General features: G+C 60.2%; 8 protein-coding genes across 8 annotated transcripts; 3 read left to right on the top strand and 5 right to left on the bottom strand.

Moving 5' to 3' along the window:
• Nucleotides 1-330: 330 nt before the first annotated feature.
• On the bottom strand, nt 331-3,482 carry MYCTH_2296179 (uncharacterized protein). Its single transcript, XM_003659271.1, has 3 exons — nt 1,952-3,482; nt 965-1,856; nt 331-801 (listed from the first exon to the last, which is right to left on the bottom strand). Exons 1-3 carry the CDS (start codon nt 3,115-3,117, stop codon nt 481-483), a joined length of 2,379 nt encoding a protein of 792 aa, XP_003659319.1. The 5' UTR covers nt 3,118-3,482; the 3' UTR covers nt 331-480.
• Nucleotides 3,483-4,097: 615 nt separating this feature from the next.
• Nucleotides 4,098-6,690, bottom strand: MYCTH_2296175 (uncharacterized protein). The gene has a single exon (XM_003659270.1). It carries the CDS (start codon nt 6,223-6,225, stop codon nt 4,480-4,482), a length of 1,746 nt encoding a protein of 581 aa, XP_003659318.1. The 5' UTR covers nt 6,226-6,690; the 3' UTR covers nt 4,098-4,479.
• A 910-nt stretch (nt 6,691-7,600) lies between these two features.
• MYCTH_2114926 (uncharacterized protein) lies at nt 7,601-10,457 on the top strand (the record flags this gene model as incomplete). The annotated part of the gene is made up of 3 exons (XM_003659269.1): nt 7,601-8,911; nt 9,403-9,612; nt 9,711-10,457. The coding sequence occupies 3 exons, from the start codon at nt 7,601-7,603 to the stop codon at nt 10,455-10,457; spliced, it is 2,268 nt and encodes a 755-aa protein (XP_003659317.1).
• Nucleotides 10,458-10,962: 505 nt separating this feature from the next.
• Nucleotides 10,963-13,102, bottom strand: MYCTH_2296171 (glycoside hydrolase family 47 protein). Its single transcript, XM_003659268.1, has 2 exons — nt 11,317-13,102; nt 10,963-11,169 (listed from the first exon to the last, which is right to left on the bottom strand). Exons 1-2 carry the CDS (start codon nt 12,991-12,993, stop codon nt 11,029-11,031), a joined length of 1,818 nt encoding a protein of 605 aa, XP_003659316.1. The 5' UTR covers nt 12,994-13,102; the 3' UTR covers nt 10,963-11,028.
• Nucleotides 13,103-13,918: 816 nt separating this feature from the next.
• On the top strand, nt 13,919-15,315 carry MYCTH_2296169 (uncharacterized protein). Its single transcript, XM_003659267.1, has 2 exons — nt 13,919-14,138; nt 14,284-15,315. The coding sequence occupies exons 1-2, from the start codon at nt 14,119-14,121 to the stop codon at nt 15,092-15,094; spliced, it is 831 nt and encodes a 276-aa protein (XP_003659315.1). The 5' UTR covers nt 13,919-14,118; the 3' UTR covers nt 15,095-15,315.
• MYCTH_2296167 (uncharacterized protein) lies at nt 15,316-17,759 on the bottom strand. Its single transcript, XM_003659266.1, has one exon. The coding sequence runs from the start codon at nt 17,634-17,636 to the stop codon at nt 15,537-15,539; it is 2,100 nt and encodes a 699-aa protein (XP_003659314.1). The 5' UTR covers nt 17,637-17,759; the 3' UTR covers nt 15,316-15,536.
• Nucleotides 17,760-19,995: 2,236 nt separating this feature from the next.
• MYCTH_2296164 (amino acid oxidase) lies at nt 19,996-21,796 on the top strand. The gene is made up of 3 exons (XM_003659265.1): nt 19,996-20,191; nt 20,261-20,406; nt 20,536-21,796. Exons 1-3 carry the CDS (start codon nt 20,163-20,165, stop codon nt 21,570-21,572), a joined length of 1,212 nt encoding a protein of 403 aa, XP_003659313.1. The 5' UTR covers nt 19,996-20,162; the 3' UTR covers nt 21,573-21,796.
• MYCTH_2296162 (uncharacterized protein) lies at nt 21,769-23,081 on the bottom strand. The gene is made up of 2 exons (XM_003659264.1): nt 22,662-23,081; nt 21,769-22,347 (listed from the first exon to the last, which is right to left on the bottom strand). Exons 1-2 carry the CDS (start codon nt 22,804-22,806, stop codon nt 21,926-21,928), a joined length of 567 nt encoding a protein of 188 aa, XP_003659312.1. The 5' UTR covers nt 22,807-23,081; the 3' UTR covers nt 21,769-21,925.
• Between the last annotated feature and the right edge of the window lie 41 nt (nt 23,082-23,122).

The following is a 23,122-nucleotide window of genomic DNA, read 5'->3' as shown; positions in this document are numbered from 1 at the left end:
ACCAAAACGCTGTAGGGCCCGCCACTAAACACAAACACGTCTTGAAGAAAGTGACAAGTACCTGAATAACTGCACCCCGTACCCCGTACTGTATGTATGTACATACATACCTATAGGACCTGCTGGTTTGACAACGGTAGTGGCACGCCTCGCCCCAAGCATACCAACACCCCACTAACTCGTCTCTTAAAGGGGCCGCAGCAGTAGAGAAACTACAAAGAAAAAAAAGAAAGAAAGAAAGAAAGAAAAGGTCCTGATATATTCCTCAAATTGAAACCTTCGTTCCCGAGCATTTTTCGCGCCCGGGGAAAGGACACAATCGGGGTATATAGGTAAGGTACGTTTAAACGGTTTATTATTTGTCGACACACGCACACAAGCACTACACACACACACACACACACACACACACACACACACACACACACCTTTGCCTTCATCTCACCCCATGATCATCAATGTCAAATGTTCAAAATTCCTTTAGTAGACATACGCGCTCTGCGCCAGCGGCAGCTCGCTGATGGGCTCCGACTCGCACACCTGGCCGTCGGCCTCGACGACGTACGACTCCGGGTCGACGCGCATCGCGGGGGTGGCGTCGTTGTACTTGAGGTCCTTCTTGCCGACCGTGCGGCAGCCGCGGACGGGCACGACTCGCTTCTGGAGCCCGTAGGTGCCGACGAGGCCGCTGTCGACGCCCGCCTGCGACACAAAGGCCACGCTCATCCGCGGTATGTAGCTCGCGAACATGGGCCGCATCATCAGGGGCTGGATCGTGGGGATCGAAGCGTTGGCGTCGCCCTGGAGTGGAGGAGAGGTTAGTGGTTAGCATGGTTCTTTTCTGGTTCTCTCTGTGTTGCCTCTTGCACGAGAGGGAGGGAGAGAGAGAGAGAGAGAGAGAGAGAGAGAGAGAGAGAGAGAGAGAGAGAGAGAGAGAGGGCGCAGGGTTGGGGAGGAAATTTACCATCTGCGCGTAAGCTATGATGCCCGACTTGACGACGACGGCCGGCTTGGTGCCGAACCAGGCAGGGTCCCACAGGACGAGGTCGGCCAGCTTGTTCTTCTCGATGCTGCCGACCAGGTGCGACATGCCCTGGGCGATGGCCGGGTTGATGGTGTACTTGCTGACGTAGCGCTTGACGCGGAAGTTGTCGGCGCCCGTGCCCTCGTCCTCGGGCAGCGGGCCGCGCTGGACCTTGTTCTTGTGCGCCGTGTGCCAGGTCCGCAGGATGACCTCGCCGCAGCGGCCCATGGCCTGGCTGTCGCTGCTCATCATGCTGATGGCGCCCAGGTCGTGCAGCACGTCCTCGGCCCCGATGGTCTCGGCGCGGATGCGGCTCTCGGCGAAGGCCACGTCCTCGGGGATGTCCTTGGTCAGGTGATGGCAGACCATCAGCATGTCGAGGTGCTCCTCGAGCGTGTTGCGCGTGTAGGGGCGGGTCGGGTTGGTGGAAGAGGGCAGGATGTTGGGGTACTGGGCGATGCGGATGATGTCGGGCGCGTGGCCGCCGCCGGCACCCTCGGTATGGTAGGCGTGGATGGCGCGGCCCTTGATGGCCGCGATGGTCTGCTCGACGAAGCCCGATTCGTTGAGCGTGTCGGTGTGGATCATACACTGCACATCAAGCTCGTCGCAGACCGAGAGACACGAGTCGATGGCGGCCGGGTGGCTGCCCCAGTCCTCGTGCAGCTTGAGGCCGCAGGCGCCGGCCTTGACCATCTCGCGGAGCGCGACAGGGTCACTGTCGTTGCCCTTGCCCGTGATTCCGATATTGACGGGCAGCTTGTCGGTGGCCCGGAGAATCTCTCGCATAAAGTACGGTCCCGGAGTGCAAGTCGTGGCGTTCGTGTTGGCGCTGCAATGTTGTCAGCCCTGCACAATCCCCCCCCCCCCCCCAACCCCTGTTGACCCCCTTCTCCGCCGCTAGTCCCGGGCTCGTCCAGCACTCACCTCGGCCCCGTGCCACCGCCCACCATGGTGGTGATGCCCGACGAGATGGCCTCGTCGACCTGCTGCGGGCAGATGAAGTGGATGTGAGTATCGATTCCGCCCGCGGTGACGATCTTGCCCTCGCCGGCGATCACGTCGGTGCAGCTGCCCACGACCATGCCGGGCGTCACACCGCTCATGACGTCCGGGTTCCCAGCCTTGCCGATGCCTACGATGTAGCCGTCCTTGATGCCGATATCCGCCTTGAAGATGCCTGTCCAGTCGACGATGAGCGCGTTGGTCACGACCAGGTCGAGCGACTCAGCACTGGTTCGGCCGGATGCGGAGCCCATGCCGTCGCGCAGCGTCTTGCCGCCGCCAAACTTGCACTCGTCGCCGTAGACGGTGTAATCCTTCTCGACCTTGATCCACAGATCCGTCCTGCCCAGCCTCACCAAGTCGCCCGTCGTCGGACCAAACATGGTCGCATACGTCTTCCGATCGACAGTGGCGCCCTCGATCGTGTGGACGACACTCCCCGCTCCCTCCGACACCAGAGCCGCGTCCGCTGTCGGGTCGGGCACGTGGGCAAATCCGGCCTCCTGCAGCCGGTCCTGGATGTCCTTGAGCCTCCCGAAATCCACCTTGCCGGACGCGATCGCGTTGCCGCCCTTGATGGTCCTCAGCCCGCCAATCTCAACCAGCGTCACCGTCTTGGTGTCTCCCGGCTCGAAGCGGATCGAGCTGCCGGCCGGCAGATCCAGCCTGTACCCGTAGGCCTTGAGCCGGTCGAACTCGAGGCTGGGGTTGACCTCGATGAAGTGGTAGTGGCTGCCGACCTGGATGGGGCGGTCGCCCTTGCTCGTTACGCGGAGCCGGATGCGCTTCCTGCCCTCGTTGAGCTTGATGACCTCGTTCTTGACGCACACGACGGCGCCGGGCTGCTTCTCGGGGGCGTAGGCCTCGTCCGGGTACTTGGGGAACAGCTCGTCCGCGTTCTCGGGCACGGGGATGAAGCTGCCGTACAGGGCGCGCGCGAGGTCGCCGTCGTCCGTCGCGATGGGGTTCTGGACCGTCACCAGAAAGGTGCCCGCGGGAAATGTGCCCTCGACCTGGATCTCGTGCAGCGTCGAGCAGACCTCGGGCAGCACGTGGCGGCGGCCCAGCATGGTGCTGCCGAGCGACATGAGGTCGGCGACTGTGTGGTTGCCATCGCGGATCAGCTCCTGGAGGTTGGAGGCGATGAGGGCCTTGGTGTGCGTTCACCGCGTCAGTCTCTGATTATTTCATCTCCTTTCCATACACCGTTTTATCTATGTCCTCCGTCGACGGATTGATGAATAATTCGATGGTCTTACAGTGGCTTCTACATGGTTTAGTCGCACACCGCGGGCCAGTCGCCGCTGGGCAAGGAACCCGAGCTGCGAGATGATGACCTTGTCAACCTGTTTGGTGGTTGAGATTTCATCGAATTGGTTAGCTCATGTCTACTCAACTCAACTCAGCTCAGCTCAGCTCAGCTCAGCTCAACTCGATGCGGGTGAAGATGAGCAAGCTTGAGTGGAAGGCAGCGTGGGGCGGAATGATTCAATGGGGGCGTGCGAGCGAAGCGCCAACGCTCACTCGCTAATAACTAACCTCTTTCGGGGCAAGATGCATGGTGGGCGTCAAGTCTCGTTCCGAGTAACAGTAACGTAGGTATGTATTGCGGTGTAACTGAGACAAAGTCAAGGCCGCCCTGTCGATAGAGCGTGACCCCGTCTTGTTCGACAAGACGATCGATCGCAGGGTATGCAGAGTTCAGGCACGACAAACTCTGTGGGAGAATTGGTTATCGAGGCCATCTCGACCATCAGACCAAAATAGAAAAGACCGATCTGGTCGACCACGTCCCCCAGAGAGAATTGGGTTTCCCAGGTCCCCTCCGCGTCTCCGCTGGTGCCAACGTTGGAATACCCCGCTTCTTTACTGATAAGATCACTGTTTGGTCACAGTGACACTAATTTAGTTACCAACAAACAGCTTAGTGATAAGGGAGAGATAGCGAGTGATGGGTGGTTGCCGAAAACGCAGCGGGTTTCCCTACACGACTTCCTCGACTTATTTCGATGACTGGGAAGGTGCGAGGGCAATGGCCTGCGCGCGAGGCAACTGGAATGTGCATACCGTTAACGCATCAGGCCCACCTGCAAGATAACAAAAAGGCGCCCTGATTTTAGAAGAGAGGTTGTCATTCCAGTTTGGACTGCCTATGCTGGTACTGTGTTCCCAGGTCACCCTCCAATGTAGGATTGGCCCCTCCCTTTCTCCCCCGGCCTTCACAGAGGGAGGGCCCAAACTTGTGCAAACTATACGTTTGTGTATGTGCTTGTATGTTCATGTACTGTGCATACATGGACAGAGAGGGAAAGAAAAGGAAATATGTGATAAACCAGTTGCCCGAGTTGAAGACCACCAAAGCCGTGTCCGTATCCAAAAAGGTATCTTGTAAACCCAACGCCTTCCAAATGCTTTCTGCCCCGTACGTGGCCCCGTCGCCTCGTCGCCTATTAAGCATCAATCAGCTTCTCTTCTACCTTGCCCCTCGCCAAGACCTCCCTCATCCGATCCTCCTCGACGGCCTGGATCCGGGCCCTCGCCGCCTCCAGCCTCTCCACGCCCCGGTTGATCGAGTCGATGTGCACGCTCAGCGGCACCTCGTCCCGCTCCCTGACCAGGCCGACCCGCTCCCTCAGGTCGCCCAGCCCGGCCTGGATCTTCTCGAGCTCCACGATGAGCTCGCTGACCTGCCGGACGGCGTCCGACCGCTGCGCGTCGACCTGCTTGAGCAGCGTCAGCTGGCCGTCCAGGCTGTCCAGCCGCCGCCTGTTGCCGCCCACCAGCGTCCACAGCGTCCAGAGTACGTCGTCCCTGCGGCTCTGCACCGTCCGCTGCGTCCGCGTGACGAAGCTGTAGATGTTGTCCAGGTGCTCCTCGGCCCTGGCTAACGTGTGGAGGATCGACCGCGCCTCGAGGATCAAGCCCGCGATCTTGTCCGACACCAGCGCCGTGTGCTCGACGTAGCGGTCCAGGAGGTACCGCTCCGACAGGAGGGTCGGCTGGAACGGGCTGAAGAGCCAGCTCATCCACGCGCCGAGGAGGCCGCCGTGGTCGTCGGGGTGGCCGCCGTTGAGGTCGAACGGTTCCAGGTTCCGCGCCGTCCACCGGTTCATCATGATCAGCCAGTCGACTGTCGAGGTAACTCGGGTGTTGAATCTCTGTAGGACGCTGGTGGCCATCTGGGAGCGGTCGATGAAGCCGTCAAACTCGAGCACGAGCTCTTCCTTGTTTATGAGGTTGCTGTGGCGGACCACGGAGCGCAGGTCGCGGATCGACGCCTCGGAGCGCTTCATCTCCATGGGCAGCGACACCCGCTCCGCCGTCATCTCGGCCACGCGCTCAAACTGCCCTTGGACGTCCATCAGCTTGTCAAACTCGACTGGTTGTTTGTGTCCCTCCCCGTCCTCCCGCGTCGGCTTGAGATCCGGACAGAACGGCAGGTCCATCCATGACACCCCCGGAATGCGGCAGATCGGGGAGAGCGATGTGTAGAGAGACTTGGTGGCCATGTTCTGCAGCACAATGACGCCGCCGAGCGTGATATACAACGACACCAGGACCGCCAACGGCTTCTGCGCATAGCGTAAGGCGAGCCCAAGGACTCCGAATGCCCAGCTGAGAGCGTTGATGATAACCGCCGGCAGCGTCGTCGACACCCCGGCAGCTGGCGCCGTGGACGTTTGTTCGCCCTCTCTGGCGCGCCGTTCCTTCTCCGGGCTCCCCGAGGCCCGCCCCTGGCGTCGCCTGAGTTCTAGCGGAGACGACGGCGGGGCCGCTGCTCTGACGGTTGCTGATGACCACGTGCTCGCCCTCCTGGGGCTCTCGACGTCGACCCGGGGCATGTAGAACTCGGGCTCGGGCGACCGATGCCCCAGGTTTTCTCTGGAGCTGTCCCGCACCTCCTTGGGGACGGACGGGCGGAACGGCGACCGCAACAAGACCTGCTCGTCCTCCTCGGCCTTGCTCAGGAAGTTCTCGATGCTGTCGTCCTGGGATCCGCCGATGCTCCACGGTTGAGACCCGTTCATGCTGAATGACTGTGAGCCGGTCGCCTGCGAGCCGCTCGAAGTAATCAAATCCTCGTCATCGTGCAAGACGGATGTGTCGAAACTGTCGTTCTCGCCGCCCTCCACCACACGCCATGAGCTCTCGGGCCGGTACTCTTGCCGCGCCGACGACCGTGTTGTCCGTACCATCGTTGCTCCACCCGAGACTTGCGGCGAGGGTTGTCCCGGTCGAAGTTTTCCGGGCCAAAGCTTTCCAATACAGGTGACGGATCCCCGCAGTTTATACCCGAGATATTGGGTGACAGACAGCGCGGGAAGTCGCGAGGTCATGCGACGCGTTAAAGTGGTATGTATGTACAGCCGTGAGTTGAAGGCAGCAGCGCCGTCTCACAGGCTCCGAGTGGTACAAAAGTGGGGCCTATCGCTCTCTGGCCTTGGGGGTCTTGTCCCCTGTCAACGATCTGATGAGTCACGGTAGGCAGCAAGGGGATGATAATTAATCAGAATCGACAAGGGGATAACGTTACGGAGTAACTATCAGGTTGCTTGCCTGAAAAGACGAAAGCGATGAACATCTCAGCGTACACTACCGGATTACGGGGATGGTGGTGTCGGGCTTGTCGGGTTCCTATGACGTCGGGTGTGCTGGGCGGGGGGAGGGGGGCGGTTCAGTGCTCCGGGTGGTAAAGTAGCAACAGCCGCTCCGCCGTTTGTTACTTGTCGAGTTCGTTAATTAGCACCTTGCCTGATAGAGACGCTGGGACCCGGTGACAACCGATTGGGGTTCGCGCGCCTACTGTGTAGCTTCAGTGCATTTCTTGTTCATCGCCCCTTTCTCGATTCAGCCATTACTTCTCCTTTTATCGTATCTGCCTTTCTATCCTCCCGTGGCTTGCTGATTCCCAACCCGAGACAATTGCTTCAATGTTGCTTGTTGCTTTATATGTGTGTACCTATGCATGTATGTACAGTACCTGTACCTAAGCCTCCATTACCAGCAACTATGGTTAATGATGGGCTGCGAGTGCGCCGCGCCACAACGAGTGAAGCATGGACCGAACCGGTTGTCAGTGCCGGACAAGGTGTGGTGGTGCTGCAGCTGATCTGATCAGCTGGGCTTCGCCCACGCACAAGGGACCCTTGCAGTAGTTCCGAGCCAGGGTCCCCCAGGCTGCCGACCCTCGGGGAAACTGCAGCAGGCGCGGTTGAGCTTGTCTCGGCTGGTGCATTGTGGATGAAGAGAGTCAGAAAACTTTCCCGGATCCGCGTTCCGCAATACGCATTGGCTGTGCCCGTCAAGAACTTGCAACCTCGACTCGGACTTGCGGCAGTGCAGCGCAGTCCAGTCGGCACAATGCCCTTTTTGCGGGCGCCAGGGCGGGCTTCACAGCTCCTGGTTCGACAATTCAATGTCGCGCGGCGACGTGCGGCGTGCCGAGTCCAGAACCGCTTCTGTTCGTCTTGCCACAGCGCCCATGATGCGGCGGCGGCGGCGGCGACGACGACGACAGCAAAACCGCCCGCGCCCGATCACCGCCAACTCGGGCTGCAGCAGGAGCTTTTCATGACGTCCATCTACAGCCCCGGCTCGCCCATCCTCTTGCCCAATGGCGCGCGCATATTCAACCGTCTCGTCGACTTTCTCCGCCAGCAGTACGTCCGCTATGGCTTCCAGGAAGTCATCACGCCGACAATCTACAAGAAGGCCCTCTGGGCCAAGTCGGGGCACCTCGAGAATTATGCGGACGACATGTATACCGTGACGAGCACCTCGCCATCGAGGGCCGAAGTCACCGAGGGCGGCGAGGAGGCCGAATACGGCCTCAAGCCCATGAACTGCCCCGGCCACTGCCTCATATTCGCGTCGCAGACCCGAAGCTACCGCGACCTCCCGATCCGCTACGCCGACTTCAGCCCGCTGCACCGGAACGAGATCTCGGGCGCCCTGAGCGGCCTGACCCGGGTCCGCAGGTTCCACCAGGACGACGGGCACATCTTTTGCCGCCCGTCCCAGATCAGGGAGGAGATCTCCAAGACGCTCGACTTTGTCCGCCTCACCTACCGCGTTCTCGGCCTCGGACCGTACCGGCTCGTGCTCTCCACCCGGCCCGAGCAATACATCGGATCCGCGGAGGACTGGGCGCAAGCGGAGGGGGCATTGAGGACTGCGCTCACCGAGAGCGGGCACGACTACACCGTCAGCGAAGGCGACGGCGCGTTCTACGGGCCCAAGATCGACATCATCCTGAAGGATTCGGACGGGAAGGAACACCAGACGGCCACGATCCAGCTCGACTTTCAACTCCCCAAGCGGTTCAACCTAGAATATACGGCGCCAGCTCCCGAGTACGAGAGACGTGGCGAGACCACAACGGACCCGAAACTGCTGGCCGAGTACGGACCCGTCCAACCGGTGCTCATCCATCGCGCTGTTCTTGGCTCGGCGGAACGGCTCATGGCGCTCCTGATCGAGCACTACAACTGGAAGTGGCCGTTCTGGCTCAATCCCCGGCAGGCCATCGTCATCACGGTCAACAGCACAGAGCCCGTGGTAGACTGGGCACGGCAAACCCGTGACTTGCTACTCGGCGTCTCGCCCTCGTCGTCGTCCTCGACGACAACAGAGCTGGCGTCGCCTACGGGTCTCGCCGTCGACTTTGACGACAGCGACCGCAGCGTGGGGCTGAAGGTGCGCGAGGCCACGACCAAGGGTTACGGGCTGATTGTCGCCGTGGGCCCGCGGGATGTTGAAAATAAGACGGTCGGTGTCAACGCGACGGCCCTGGCGAAACCTGGCGCCAGCGCAGAGGAGCTCAAGAGGCTCAAGCGCATGGACATGACGCCGGAGAAGCTGCGGGAATACATGCTCTCGTTGGTAAAGAGCTACCAATAGCACAGCGTCTTGGCCGGAACGTTGACCGCAGAGAGGGTTGTAACATCATCGTGTATATCTATATACATATATGTATATATATTGTGATACCTAACCGATTTATTCAGAACGCTCACGCTCAAGGAAGAGGGTACTTTGTTTTTTTCGGGCACCTTGCTAGTCGCCCAGTACGAGATGGAGCGAATGACGCAGCAATGTCGCATTCGGGGAAGGTGGGGTTACTCAACGGCAAGTCCCAACGTTCTGGGTACCTGACTTTGCCATTTAACGTTACTACCAACCTTAGCTGCAAGCTTTCCCCACGCTCTTCCCCCTCCAATTCGGGAACTGCCCGCCCATATGTAGTACCTTTCTCCGTTCTTGCCTCTGATAAACTTGAAAACAACCGCAACGGGCAGCCGTCGTTTGAAACGCTCGCACGAGCCCGACACATCTCTAAGCTCCGGCAACCGTACCGGACATAGAAACCAAAGAAAATAAACGAAGCCATGGATCTCACTAACCCCTCGGATCCGCCGCCGGACTACATCACGGCGACCCGCGCCCACGGCGTGCCCCTCCGCCAGAGTGCCCCGATCAGGAAGGGGCCCTTCCCTCTCGAGCTGCCGATTCTCTCCTACCTCCGCTCAAAGCGCGTGATCCTCGCCAGTGCCTCGCCGCGCCGCAGAGCTCTCCTCTTGCAGGTCAGTAGCATTCCCCCCTCCCCCTCCCCCCCCGTTTTTTTTCTGTCTTCTTCTCAGACGGAGAGTATCCTTGCTAACTTCCCGCCCCACCTTCGCAGCTCGGCCTTACCAACCTCGAAATCATCCCCTCCAACGAACCCGAAGACCTCGACAAGAAGGCCCACACGCCCGAGGAGTACGTGGCGGCCACCGCGCAGCGCAAGTGCCTGGCCGTATACCAGGCGGCCCTGGATCGGCAGCAGGAGGCGGCCGAGAACAAGAACAACAACAAGGAGAAGAAGAAGGAGGAGGAGGAGGAGGAGAAGGAGGAGGACAAGGAAGGGTCGTCGGGCGCCAACGCGAACGCGAATGCTAAACCGAACCCGAACCCGCGCGAGCTCGAGGACCCGGCGGTGGTGATCGCGGCCGACACGGTGATCGCGACGCGGGGCGGGCAGATCCTGGAGAAGCCGCGGTCCGAGGCGGAGCACGTGCGGATGCTGAAGCACCTGCGCGACACGGTGCGCCACCGGGTGCTGACGGGCGTGTGCGTGCTCGCGCCCAAGGCGGACGCCTCCCACCCGGGCTACGAGCTGGCCTCGCACGTGGAGGAGACGAGGGTCTTCTTCGCCGGCGCCGACGACGGCCTGCCCGACGACGTCATCGAGAGCTACGTCCGCACCCGCGAGGGCGCCGACAAGGCCGGCGGCTACGCCATCCAGGGCGTCGGCGGCATGGTCCTCGTCGACCGCGTCGAGGGCAGCGTGGATAACGTGGTCGGCCTGCCCGTGAGGAAGTGCCTGCAGCTGTGCGAGAAGGTGGTGTTTCGGCAGGGGCATGATGACGAGGAGGGTGAGGACGAGTGATGGCGGCGATTGAGAGTGATCGATCATCAATCAGAGAGGAGTTGTGAAAAAAAAAAAAAAAAAAAAAAAGGGAAAGGGACCTCAAAAGAAATAGAGGATGTGGTAGATGGGTGGGGGTTGAGATGAGGTCGTTTTATTTATTTTTTTTTGTTCCTTTGCAATGTGGTCTACTACAGGATAACGGCATGGATGGCATATATATCTCAACACGTAAACGACGACGACGGTGCTGGAGCTTCAGAACAAGACGATGGGACGGCCGGTCTCTGGTACTAGACATTTATTTCAATACGCTCTCGAAAGATCGGTGTTATATACATGTTTATATACACATATATACATGTTTATATACACACATATATACATGTTTATATACACACATATATACATGTTTATATATTTGTTTATATACATATGTATTTGGGGCGCTTTGGAGTAATCTGCCCTATCTCCTTCTATCTCCAAACCAACATACCCTTTTTTCTTTCCTTGTACAATTCCGCCTCAACGTCATTCTCGATCGAGGCGTGTGCAATTTGGATAACCCCTCGAGATCTGGTCATCCGCCAGTTCACTCCTCATCGCCGTTGTTCGGTCTTGGCCGTTTGAACGGATGCGCCTCCGTGTTAAACACGTAGTCGTCCAGATTTATGAGGTCTGGCTCCGAGAAAATAAGGTAAAAGTACTTGAGCGTCTCGGCGATCCAGAAGCTCTGTGAATCACGGTGTCAGTAAAGTAGTCAACATCATCCATCCGTCCGTCCGTCCGGGGAGAGAAGCGCGACAGGCGGGAGTGGTGCAATTTTTTTTGTCGGGGCCACACATATGTGTTTGGTCATCGTTGTAGCTCGCTCACTCACCTCCATGGAATCGAGCTTGCCCGTCTCCCCGGTGGCGCGCACGTCGTCGATGGCCGAGTAGGCGAACCGGGTGCGCGTCGCGGCCGTGACGGACTCGAACATGCGCCAGGCCACGTCCAGCAGGTCCGCCTTGCCCGTGACGCGGTAGAGGACGAAGATGCTCTCGATGGCCTCGGGCCGGAGCTGGTACTGCGGGTCGAGCAGCGCCGCGAACCCCCGGGGCGGCAGCTCGCCCGCCCGGCGCTCCCGGGCCCTCTCCCTCCACCGGGTCTCGTTCCACGCACACGGCGCGAGGTTGCTGTCTCCCTCTCCCCCCTCCTCCTCCTTCTTCCTCCCCTCCTTCTCTTCGACGCGGCAGGGGATCAGCTCCGCCTTCTCGGGCATGATGCCCGTCGGGAAGGCATCGTACGCCCAGGCGCAGCCGCGCGCGAGCCGCTTGCCCACCTCGACGTGCTCCTCGTTCCGGAAGAGCCGGCCGCCGAGGGCGAACATGCCGCCGGCGAAGCAGGCGAGGTGCTGGATCTCCGGGGAGAGCTCGACGATGCGCCCGTTGGAGAGGACCGTGCCGGGGAACAGGACGTCCGGGGCCGGGTCGGGCAGCATGGGCCGGAAGAGGACGTGTTTCTCGGCCGTGGCCATGGCCTTGGTGTGGAGCTTCTCGTAGGTCGGGTCCAGGCCGCCGAGGAGGGCGTACATCTTGGACAGGTACTCGTAGGCCGAGTCGGCCGAGGCGCCGAGCGAGTAGGACGTGCCCGGGGTGAGGAAGTCGTTCTCGAGGTCGACAAAGATGGGCCACATGCCGGGCAGGCTGGTCGAGTCCTGGGTCCTCTCTAGATGCCTCTTGACCCCGTCGATCGCGTGGTAGTATTTCGGGTCGCCGGTCAGCTGCGAGAGCCGGGTGAACTCGAGCGAGAGGGAGCCGACCGCGGCCGAGGCCTCGTGGTCGCTGGCGGTCAGCTTGCCCTCCTTGGCCAGGTCGAAGCTGAAGCTGTTGGCAGGCATGTGGTTGGGCGTGTCGAACGCGGCATAGAGCATGTTGCCGAGCTCGACGGCCTTGTCGAGCAGGATCTGCTCCTGGCTCAGGTCGTAGGCGGACAGCAAGCCGCCCAGGTACCTGATGTTGGTCTCGAACAGGCTGCAGTGGCCCGAGGTCGCGTTGTCCCAGTCGATGGTGGCGACGTGCCCGACCGCATCCCGGAACTCCTTCTCCATGCCCATGATCCAGAGGGTGTCGAGAGAGTCCACCAGCGTGGCCCCCCATCCGGCGAAGGTGTCCTGGCCGATCAGCGACTGAGGCGCAACCTGGTCACGGCCCCAGGCGTGCTTGCTGTAGGCCCTCCAGGACCTCTTGGCCGCCTTCCGAACGGCGTCTCGGCGTGCCCTCTGCGTCTCGTTGTGGGAGCTGCTCAGCTCGTCTGCGGAGAAATCGTGCTGCACCCGGGGCAGCTGGAGCGGGTTTCCCTCGGGCAGGCGGACCATGATGTCCTCCTCGACAGGATGAGCTTCTGGCCGCTTTCCCCAGTCGAAGCTGCTCGGGACGTACTTCCAGGAGCGCCATTGCCGGCCCTTGTAGACGACGTAAACAAAGTCCGTTTGGCTCAGGAACACGTAGGAAGCAAGGAAGACTGCCGCCGCCAGAGCGAGGCGCAGGAACTTCCGGATACTCATGACGGCCATGGCTCCCATGAGCTCAACAGACTATAGCTCATTGGGGGACGGAGAGCGAGAGTGACCGGTGGCATAAAAAGAGGAAGGGAAGCAGACACCAAAGCTTGCTGCACGGAACACCGCGCTCAGACACGTCTTGATATGCCGGCGCCCCAGCCTTACACAGCCGTTATGGTATGTATGCGTGTACTGCGTAATGTTTGTATGTATGTGTATAATCACCACTCCCGGTGTAAGAAAGGGGCCGCGAGACGTGCCAGAGATGCCGGGTAGATATGAGATGCGGGAGCCACAAAACCTGTTCTGGCCGCGTCGAGGATTCTTGGCAAGCCAACATGCTCTCGCCTGCTGGTAAAATAGTCTAGTGTAAGGGGCCTTGTTTGGGCAGGCCCCAAATGGAAGCTTCCCCCGAAGTTCCTGGATTTTTTGTGGGAACCGACGGTGGTCGATCTGGATGATGCTGGAGGGCTGTGCAGAGAAATACGGGTCCCTCAATCTCGCCTGTTTCAACGTTTCCAGGAAGAAACAAGAGCTGACAAAGGCCGGCCAACATTAAACTGCCGACCGAGTCAGGGCGACGAGTCGGCACTGTGACAAATATAGGTCCGGGTGCCTCGTGGCGATAAGAACCTGACAGCGTCACCGAGTGAGGATTCCATCGAGCTCCGTTCCAGTGGGATGATATTGGAAGAATATCGTTAAGAAACATTTGTTCTAAATGGGGTATTCAGCCTTGATGCAGAATTGAGTTCCAGATGAATGATTGAGATAAGAGGTAAAACATATCCGCTGGAGGAGCCAGCAGATGCTCGCGTGGAAACCGTTTTGATTCGAGTTTTGAGGCATTGGCAACTTAAAGTATGGGAACCGGTGGTGCAGTTGCACGCTCAGCAAGGTGCCACTGCAGCGCTGAGAACAAAGCTTATTTGTATGTAGCCCCTGTCCTTGCCTTTGTGGGACAGGCACTTTCAAGGAAACGGAAGTTTCTTATCGCTTATCGCAGCCGCAATTCGCCCAAAAATTTGGGTTACCAAGGCGAACCAGAGGCACCTCAGCGCAGCGGAGGGACAACAAGCAAAGCAACGACCATCGCTTCGTCTTGCAGCCCGCAAGGTCAATCAATCCACCGCAACAATGTCGTCGTTACGCAACAGGTACGTGAAAGAAGAGCAAAAGAAAAGGCCGACATGAAGAAGATAAAAAAAAGGAAAAAAAAAAAAAAAAGAAACAAAGACACAGGCGCACCTCCCGGAGTCCCGAGTGGAATTACAGCAGAACGTTGGCTAACCGACGCCCCAGCATCCAGCGGCGGGCTCACCGCGAGCGGGCGCAGCCCCTCGAGCGGGCGAGGCTGGGCCTGCTCGAGAAGAAGAAGGACTACCAGAAGCGGGCGCGGGACTACAACAAGAAGAAGGAGGTGCTCAAGTCGCTGCGGCAGAAGGCGGCCGACCGCAACGAGGACGAGTTCTACTTTGGCATGATGTCGCGCAAGGGGCCCGGCGCCCCCGTTACCCGCGGCAAGGCCTTCACCGGCTACGTCGACGGCGACCGCGGCAACAGGGCCATGGACGTCGACACCGTCCGCCTCCTCAAGACCCAAGACCTCGGCTACATCCGGACGATGCGCAACGTGGCCGCCAAGGAGCTGCGCGAGCTCGAGGAGCGATACATCTTAGCCGGAGGGACAGATCTTGGTGGCAACAACGACAATGATGATGACGATGACGACGACGACGGCATCGACATTGACGGCGGCATGGCCCCGTCGTCTTCGCGGCCGCAAAAACCAAAAAAGATCCTGTTCTTCGACGAGGCTGAGGAGCGAGAGCAGGCGTTGGAGCGAGCACAAGAGGAGCAGGAGCAGGAGGAGGACGAGGCCATGGATGATCTGGAGGACGAATACGACGAGAGGGAGGCCGAGGCGGCCAGAAAAGCACAGATCCTCGAGAAGCTCGGGCGGAGGTTGAAAGCGGCCAGGAAGAAACTCAAGACGCTCCAGGACGCCGAGTACGAGCTGGAGATACAACAAGCCAAGATGGCAAAGACGGCGACGTCGGGGGGCGTCACAAAGACGGGGAGGAGAATCAAAGTGCGGGAGAGGAAACGGTAGTCAGCAGGTTGGCGTGCCTGCGTTCTGTTTCATGACCCTTTCTTTAAACAGCTGCTCCTTCCAGGGAGAGGAGGAGGGGGGAGGAGAGAAACAAAAAAAAAAAAAAAAGAAAAAGTGGCATGTTCCAGCCTCGGCTGAGGTTCTTCTTATTGTCCCCAGAAAGAAAACAAAATACCCCAACTTGGTAGATTATCATGATTTATGAAACAGCTATCCCATCCAGCCCAACCAAGAAAGTAAAGAAACATGAACCCAAGGTAACAAGACGCCCGCTTCCCTGTCATTCCTGTGAGACCCCGCGTCATTGCTGTCAACCCTGTCGTTCCGCATCATTTCTTCCCGCCCATGTACGTATGTACGTTATTTTTTTATGTGTGCATGTATGCACCCGTCGGAGACGGACGAGCCGTCGCAACCTTTTTAAAAAGGTCTACTAATTAACTTAGAGCTTCCCGAGGCCGCAACACCTGGTAAACAGCGACAGGACGCCCACTAGCATCTTGACCCCCAGCGTGGCGCACCAGACGAGGCACTTGAACGTGACGGTCACCAGGCCGACGAGCGCGCGGAGCACCCCGGGCACCCTGTCCTTGTCCAAGTCGGCGCCGCCCTTGCCCTTGCCCAGGTCGCTGCTCTGGCTCTCGAGGTCCAACTCGAATTGCTCGGCCGGCCGCCGCCGCCGCCGCTTCTTCCTGCCGTACCTCTCCTTGCCCTCGCCGCCGCCCTGCTCCCTGTCCTCCCTCCTCCCGCTCGCCCGGCTCACGACCCGCCTCGCGCTCCGGCTGCTCCTCCTCCCGCCGTCGCCGCCGCCCGAGTAGACGCTCCCGTTGGGCCCGCCGTAGACCACGGGGGGCGGCTCGAAGACCTCGAGGCCGCCGCCGCCGCCGTTGCCGGCCCTGGCGGGAGAACCGTTGTTCTTCTTCGAGTCGAGGTGGGCGACGAGGACGAGGGCGGCGACGGCGACGTCGACCAGGTAGACGGCGTCGACCTTGGCGGCGACGGCGGTGTCGACCTCGAGCCAGCCGGAGCCGGTGCCGTCGCGGACGAGGCGGGCGAGGTGGGCGGGCGACTCGAGGTGCTCGAGCGCGTACTCGGCCCGGCTCAGGGCCGGGTGCCGGTCGACGGTCACGCAGAAGGGCACGGCCAGCGCCGGGTGCACGAGGAAGTGGTGGCCGCTGTCGGCGTCCCAGACGAGGCGCGCCGACTCCTGCTGCGCCAGCGCCACCGTGGTCGCGTCGTTGGCGCGGTCCGCGACCAGGCGCGCCGCCGCCGCCGGCCAGAGCTGGGCCACCAGCCCGTCGTTCTCGTCCGCCGCCGCCGCCGCCGCCGCTGCCGCTCTCGAGCTCAAGTCCGAGTCGGGGCCCCCCGAGGACGAGGAGGGCAAGAGAGGGGCCGGCGCCAAGTGGGTCGACAGAACTTCTTGCCAGTTCTTTTGGTACTTTCGGGCCGTGTTGGAGGGGCTGTAGGCCGTGGTCTGCGGGACGACGGGGTAGTTGGATTGGCGGCTGGAGAGGGAGGCGCGCGGCGAGGGGGTGGAGCCGCCGCCGCCGCCGTCGGGGCTCGCCCTCGCGGAGGTGCTGCCGGCGGACGGGGAGGCGGGCTTGAAGGGCTTGGTGGGGTCGTAGCGGTGGAGGGTGACGAGCGCGGACGAGGAGGTCGGTTCGACGCGCAGGCAGTAGAAGGGATGGCCCGTGGAGGAGGAGACCGTGTACGAGGGCGGGAGATCCGGGGAGGCGGTCATCTTGAGGCAGTAGTTACGCCCTTCGGACCCAGACGCCCTCCACCCGTTCGCGACCTTCCAGAGCCCCCGGAGGTCCTCGGTAGTGCTTACTGAAGGCATGACTGCTGGCTCGTGGTGCCGCTGCCCCATGAAGGGCGGCCAGCGGGCGGCGGAGTGGCCGGCGTGAGGAGGAGGGCCGGCTGTGTGGGCCGCTGCCGGGGCGTTCGAGGAGGCTTCCGCGGCTGCGGCTGCGGCTGCTCTCGGCGGCGAGTAGAGCGGCCTGCTGATGGCGGACTGTGGGATGTGTGTCGGGCTCGCCTGGGTCGGGTAGTACTCTTGCTGGGATAGGGGGAGGTCCGGGTTATACCGGGGAAAGATGGACCGGATCGCTCCCGGCTCTTGGGACTCTCCCGATCGGGATGACGAAGACGGGCCAGCCGTGGTGTGTGCGATTGGGGGTTTGGCAATGGAGCTCCGCGACCTCTGGCTCGAGCTGCGGACCAGAGTCTGGGCGTCGGAGAAGGCCGTCTCGCATCGCTGGGGCGGGTCGGTCACGGGCTGGGAGACTGCGGTCTCTACCACGGCATCGTCGGCAGCGTCTGGTGCTGTCGACGGGCCTGCCGCCGCGGATCTTGCGGCATCTAGCGCATGCTGCCACGGGTTGTTGGACACGGCTCTGTGCTTTTCCTCGCGAGCGGTCGAGCCTCTTCGTCCGGAACGGGGAGAGGTTGCCCGAGGCCTGCTCTGGGACCGTGATGGCGGTCGCGGGTCGTCGTTTGGGTTCGGGAAGAGGGAGAACCCTCCCGTTGGATGTGCCGACATGTCGAAATCAGAGAGACCTGCTCCCCCGTATCGAAGCTCCCACTCGCGACTAGAAGGTGTCTCGATTTTCGCTTTCCTCTGCTGCTTCCAGCTGCGTGCCGACGGCGCAAAGTCAGGTCGATTACGGAAAGCAGAAACCTAGCGCTGAAATCTGCTACCGAGAGACATCGTGGTCCGACTGCTGCAGGATGTAGTATGTAGGATGAGAAGAGCGATGACAATGAATGACAGGCTGCTTCGATGTTCTACTTGTCAACACCAACAACGGTCGGTGACGGAGTAGAACCAGGCTCGTGAAACCGGACGAGAACGGTGGGGGAGTGATTGGTTTTATTCAACCATCTCTCAACACCTCTCTCTCTCTCTTTCTCCCTCTCTCTCCCCATCCAGTCGGCCACCCTCCCTTCCCACACTCCCCTGTTCATGTCCCGCGTCTACTACTTGAAGCGTACGTACAATGCCATCTGCGGATGGTGCAGACGGGAGCATGGGTACACTAGTGCGTGTGCGTATGTGCGTGCACTTGTCCGCGGGTCCCACCGAATCTAGTGTAAGGACCATCGGCGCTGAAGAGGAGGAAGGGGGTCGATCGACCTATCGTGGGCCGCCATTTCTCTCATGCTGCGCGTGACGGGAGGGTGCGGATCCGACTTGCAGTGAGATTCGGTACTGCTAAGCGCCGGGCGTTCCCAACACGGCCGGGAGCAGCGGCCTCGCCCGGCTGTGAATGGATGGAGGCAGGGGTCGAAAGGCTCAAGAGCGCGGGAGCGGGGACGAGTTAAACGCCCAAAATAGATCCTTGGGACTCTGGGAGCAACCACCCTGCCGTGGTTCGCCAATCAGCATCGGGATCACCTTGCAGTTGACGCCCACGGCATTTCGACTTTACCTGAGTGGATTGCAGCGTACGGATTACTGCGTACGGACTAATTTGTATAGTACAAAGTGTCACTAGAAGGCGGGCGATTAGTTCTACCTCCGTACCTACCTGTCGCTTTCTGCTCTGGTTTATGTACTGTACGTGTATGTATGTACGTACAGTGCTGCGTAGATTGGTTCTCTTTCCCTCTTCCCTCCAATTTTTTTTTTTCCCCTTTTGACTCTTCCTCAGCGCAGGAATTGAAACCGGACAGGGTTGGGGCTAGTTGCACTTTCCCTCTCGCAGCTCGTTCCATTTTCCTGGCAGCGGCCTGATGATACCTTAGGTAGTGTAGTAGATAACCATTTTCCCATGAGTAACCTCAACTCGATCAAGCTTCTTGCCCATGAACAAAGGCATTCTCGCCCATTCGCGCAAATATGTAACTTGAACCAGGACGCGCTTCCGTGCGTTTGTTTGCCGTGTGCATTCGCGCCAGACACCCGCAACATACGGGGACCTGTGTCGCAACCCGCCAGATGATTCCGCTGATTCGGGTCAATTAGATCATCAGCAAGCAGCTGCGGACTACGCTACAGTTAGTTATATGAGGTGACACCTAACCTCCTATCGTTTCCATGCCGCCGAAACCGCTAGCTAATTGGGCAGTTGCAGGTTGCACAATGTCTCACTTCGACTTCACCATTGAGATTGGAGTTCGTCTCATCAGTCCCTCTTTTGCAGCGTACATATACACTCAAAGTATAAAGATGCCGAAGAACGGTGGCTATCAACCGATCATGATACGGTTCAACCACCGCATGCTTTTCCGAGTTTTGCCACTTCATTCAAAATATGAACATATATGAATATCTCGATACCCGCCAGCCCAAGCGAATTGGTCCTCTCTCTCCTTGCATGGAATCTGGCAGACCCGGGTGTCGCGGTATGCTCAAGGACACTCCCTGGCACGGAACTACTCCATGTTTCCCGACTTCCATTCCTTCGACGGTCGAGGTTGGAAGCCTTGGCTAAAGAATACTGAAGAGCCTATTTTCGCCTATTTTACCTACGCCAAAGTAGGTGCAGCACATACAGCCCAAGATATGCGGCCCTCCGAGGCACGGCTCGACGGAGCCCGCTCGGCGCATCGGACCCGGCCGTACTTACGGTGGAGACCGGAGTCCATCTACACTACAGATTACACCATATCGATCCGTCCATAGTGTATCATTGGGAGGGCCCACTCGGGCATGCGGGGCTCTCAGGGATTAGTCGGACTACAGTCGGAGCCGGCGGCCCCCCCCCCCCCGACCCCGCATTCGGTCCGCAGGGGGACATTGGCGCTCTTCTCCCTATCTCAACTGTGGTATCGTGAGCTGCGTGAGACGAGATAAGTCAACCCAGAGCGGTTGAAGTACCAAAGCCCGTCTCCCGGCTTACTCTGGAACACGAGTCACTACTGCCTAAGTGTCCCTCGTCCCCGAAACGGACCCGGGGACACTCGACAACGCTTGGGCCCCGAACTTCCCAGGCCAAGTCTCTCTCTGGCTCGGTGCTATCCATGAGGACATATGCCCGCATCAGTCCCTCGATCGCGGCTCTGCAGGCTCTAACTCCTTAGCAAGAAGACAACCTCTGAGCACGAGCACTTGAGACACTCCACAATGCCGAAACATTTGGTGGTGGTCATCGGGTGAGATATCACGTCCCCTCCCCATTTCTTCCCCCTTTCAGCAGACTACATGGCTAACACCAGTTCCAGCGCCGGCGTCATCGGCCTCAGCTGCGCCGTCCTTCTTCAGGAAGCCGGCTATGCCGTGACCATTGTCGCTCGGGATTTCCCCGGCCCCTTTGAGACGACGGACCCGACCGCCAAGATCAACTTCACCTCTCCCTGGGGAGGAGCCCGTATGTTTCCCTCTTGTTTCCGAGTCTGAAGTCATTATATGCGCCCACGACCGAATCTCTCCCGGCCTCGGGCTTATCGACACCGGATTTCTCCTCGTTTCATTCCCAGTGGAGTCTAACAACAACCAGACAACCGCTGGGTTCCCCCGCACCCGTCTCTTCCCTCCCACCTCGAGCGGGACCATCGCTTCTCGCTGCGTACCTACGCCCGTATGAAGCAGCTCCATGACGCCCAACCGGGCACGGCGGGCATCACCTTCCTCAAGGGCATCGAGTACCTGGAGCGCCCGGGGCCTGAATACCTCGCCCTCTCGCCGTCGGGCATCCCAGCCTCCTCCTCCTCCTCCTCCTCCGCCGACCCGCTGCCGGGCCTGCCGGGATTCCGCCTCCTCTCGCCCTCCGAGTTCCCCGCCGACGGTCGCGTGACCTGGGGTTGCGAGTACGACACCTGGTGCGTCAACCCCATGGTCTACTGCTCCTTCCTCCTGCGCCGCTTCGTCCGCCGCGGCGGCAGGCTCCTCGCGCGCGAGCTGCAGCGGCCCGAGGAGGTCTTCTCCCTCTCCCGCGCCGAGCTCGGACTGCCTCCGCTCCCGGCGAGAGGGGGCGAGAGCAACAGCAGCAGCAGCAGCAGCAGCAACAGCAGAGGTAATGATGGTGAGAGCGTCGTAGCGGCGGTCGTGAACGCGTCGGGGACGGGGCTCGTGCCGGACCCGCACATGACAATGACGCGGGGGCAGACATGCCTGGTGGCCGAGGACTGCGACGCGACGGTGACGAGGCAGAACGCGGACGGGAGCTGGACCTTTTGCGTGCCGCGCGGGTTCGACGGCGGCACCATCGTGGGCGGGACCAAGGAGCCCGGCAACTGGGATCCCCGGCCGTCCGCCGAGGTCAGGGCCGAGCTGCTCCGCCGCTTCGCCGAGACGTACCCCAAGATCCTGGGCGGCAAGGCCGAGCTGACGGTGCTGAGGGACATTGTCGGGCGGCGGCCCACCAGGGACGGCGGACCGAGGGTCGAGGGCGAGGTCATCCCCGGCGCCGGCTTCGTCATGCACGCCTACGGGCTCGGAGGGAGGGGATACGAGTTGTCGTGGGGTGTTGCCGAAGCCGTGGTCGAGGCTGTCGACAAGCACGTACAGAAAAAGGAGGCCGGTGCGAGGTTGTAAGCGTGACATGCATACAAACATATATATATATATATACATTTAGAGTAGTTTTACAAGTACAGAGTCGCGTGACATCGCCGCTTTACACACCAATCCTATCTCCCTGCGCCCTTCTCTCTTGGGGTCTGGGGCGAACCCAAACGTCACTCACTCCCCATCCGTATAACAGACACGGCCGGATCTATCTAACTTGGGCAGCTTCTCATCACCATGTAAAGAGGTGCGAGGGTGGCAGGAAGTACTGCTTCTCCCGCAGTCTCCCCTCTTGTTTTCCTCCACTCTCTCTCTCTCTCTTCCCCCGCCTCAGCTCCTCTCAGCAGCAGCTGTCATCATCATGATCATCATGATCATCATCACCTCCCTTGCCCCGTCCCGTCTTGCCGCTGACTTTGACTGTTATTGCTATTTTCACCACCCTCCCTCTTCGCCGCCGCCGCCGCCGCCGGCTGGTTGGCCACCGCCCTCCTCGAGGCGGCGGGGAACCCGCCGACGCGCTCGGCTTGTGCGAGCCTCTCCATCTCCTTGCGGGCGGCCTCGCGGTCCTTCTCCGGGAGGCCCCACCACTCGCGCAGGAAGGCCTCCTGCTCGGCCTTGCGGAGCGCGCGGCGCTCGCGCTCCTTGGCGCGCTCCATCCGGCGCGCGAACCACTCCTCGCGCGCGGCGTCCTGCTCCTCCTGCGTCGCGTGCGCCTTCATGCAGCTGTTCATGATCCGGTGAGGCTCCCGGCAGGCGAAGCCGGCCGTGAAGGTGCGGTTCATGGCGCAGTCGGCAAAGGCTGTGTGACGGTGGGGGCCCGGGCGGACAGGAAGGAGTTTGGGCCATAAAGTCAGTCACGGTTCGTTCCTTCTCTCTCTCTCTCTCTCTCTCTCTCTCTCTCTCTCTCTCTCTCTCTCTCTCTCTCTCTCTCTCTCTCTCTCTCTCTCTCTCTCTCTCTCTCTCTCTCCCCCTCCCTCCTCCTATGAATTCATTCTATTTCCCGATCCATTTTCTTTTCCTTTTGCTCTTTTTTTTTTTTTTAAAGAGCGAGGAGAGTGCTGTATTGGAGAAAAGGAGAGAAGGGAATTTGGGGGGGAGGAGGGGCTTAGCTACCCTTGATCTCGGCCGCGCACTTCTTCCGCACACGCTGGTAGAATAGATCTCGGATCTGGGCCTCCTGAGACGCTGACAACGGTAGTGGGTTGCGTGACGGCATGGGCAGGCGCGGCGCCTGGTCGCTGCCGCCTTCTGAGGCCATGGCGGCCATTCACTGCTTGGAGCTTCGCGTTTAAACTCGAATGTCGGAGCTCGGAGCTCGGGGCTCGGGTTTTGTTCTCGTCTCTTGTCTCGTTCAAAAATTCGGTCGGTCGTCAAACCCTCAATCGCTGGGGAGCAGGAGGGGGAGGGGCAGGGGGGAGGGGAATCGCGGGAGATGTCGAGCGGCGGACCGTGGTGGACGTGTTTTTTTGGTGGTGCTATGTTTCGAGAGACTGGCCCGCTCTTCTGATTGTTGCTGCAGTTGCAGCAACTCTGCAGCTGCAGCACCACTGTAAAGCTCCAAGAACCACACCGAG

This window comes from Thermothelomyces thermophilus, chromosome 1, assembly GCF_000226095.1.
Source record: "Thermothelomyces thermophilus ATCC 42464 chromosome 1, complete sequence".
In the NCBI taxonomy this organism is placed as follows: Eukaryota; Fungi; Ascomycota; class Sordariomycetes; order Sordariales; family Chaetomiaceae; genus Thermothelomyces; species Thermothelomyces thermophilus.
This window is presented reverse-complemented; position numbering and strand designations above follow the sequence as displayed.

Excerpts from the sequence above, each read along its gene's own strand:
- MYCTH_2296169 (XM_003659267.1), top strand. The coding sequence starts at position 14,119 with ATGTCGTCGTTACGCAACAG. Across the intron at positions 14,139-14,283 it reads ATGTCGTCGTTACGCAACAG|CATCCAGCGGCGGGCTCACC; the intron begins GTACGTGAAAGA and ends CCGACGCCCCAG.
- MYCTH_2296162 (XM_003659264.1), bottom strand. The coding sequence starts at position 22,806 with ATGGCCTCAGAAGGCGGCAGCGACCAGGCGCCGCGCCTGCCCATGCCG. Across the intron at positions 22,348-22,661 it reads GTGCGCGGCCGAGATCAAGG|CCTTTGCCGACTGCGCCATG; the intron begins GTAGCTAAGCCC and ends ACCGTCACACAG.
- MYCTH_2296167 (XM_003659266.1), bottom strand. The coding sequence starts at position 17,636 with ATGTCGGCACATCCAACGGGAGGGTTCTCCCTCTTCCCGAACCCAAAC.
- MYCTH_2296171 (XM_003659268.1), bottom strand. The coding sequence starts at position 12,993 with ATGGCCGTCATGAGTATCCGGAAGTTCCTGCGCCTCGCTCTGGCGGCG. Across the intron at positions 11,170-11,316 it reads GCAAGCTCGATTCCATGGAG|AGCTTCTGGATCGCCGAGAC; the intron begins GTGAGTGAGCGA and ends CGTGATTCACAG.
- MYCTH_2296179 (XM_003659271.1), bottom strand. The coding sequence starts at position 3,117 with ATGTCGCTCGGCAGCACCATGCTGGGCCGCCGCCACGTGCTGCCCGAG. Across the intron at positions 1,857-1,951 it reads GGCGGTGGCACGGGGCCGAG|CGCCAACACGAACGCCACGA; the intron begins GTGAGTGCTGGA and ends ACAACATTGCAG. Across the intron at positions 802-964 it reads TCATAGCTTACGCGCAGATG|GGCGACGCCAACGCTTCGAT; the intron begins GTAAATTTCCTC and ends CCTCCACTCCAG.
- MYCTH_2296164 (XM_003659265.1), top strand. The coding sequence starts at position 20,163 with ATGCCGAAACATTTGGTGGTGGTCATCGG. Across the intron at positions 20,192-20,260 it reads CATTTGGTGGTGGTCATCGG|CGCCGGCGTCATCGGCCTCA; the intron begins GTGAGATATCAC and ends CACCAGTTCCAG. Across the intron at positions 20,407-20,535 it reads CTCTCCCTGGGGAGGAGCCC|ACAACCGCTGGGTTCCCCCG; the intron begins GTATGTTTCCCT and ends AACAACAACCAG.
- MYCTH_2296175 (XM_003659270.1), bottom strand. The coding sequence starts at position 6,225 with ATGGTACGGACAACACGGTCGTCGGCGCGGCAAGAGTACCGGCCCGAG.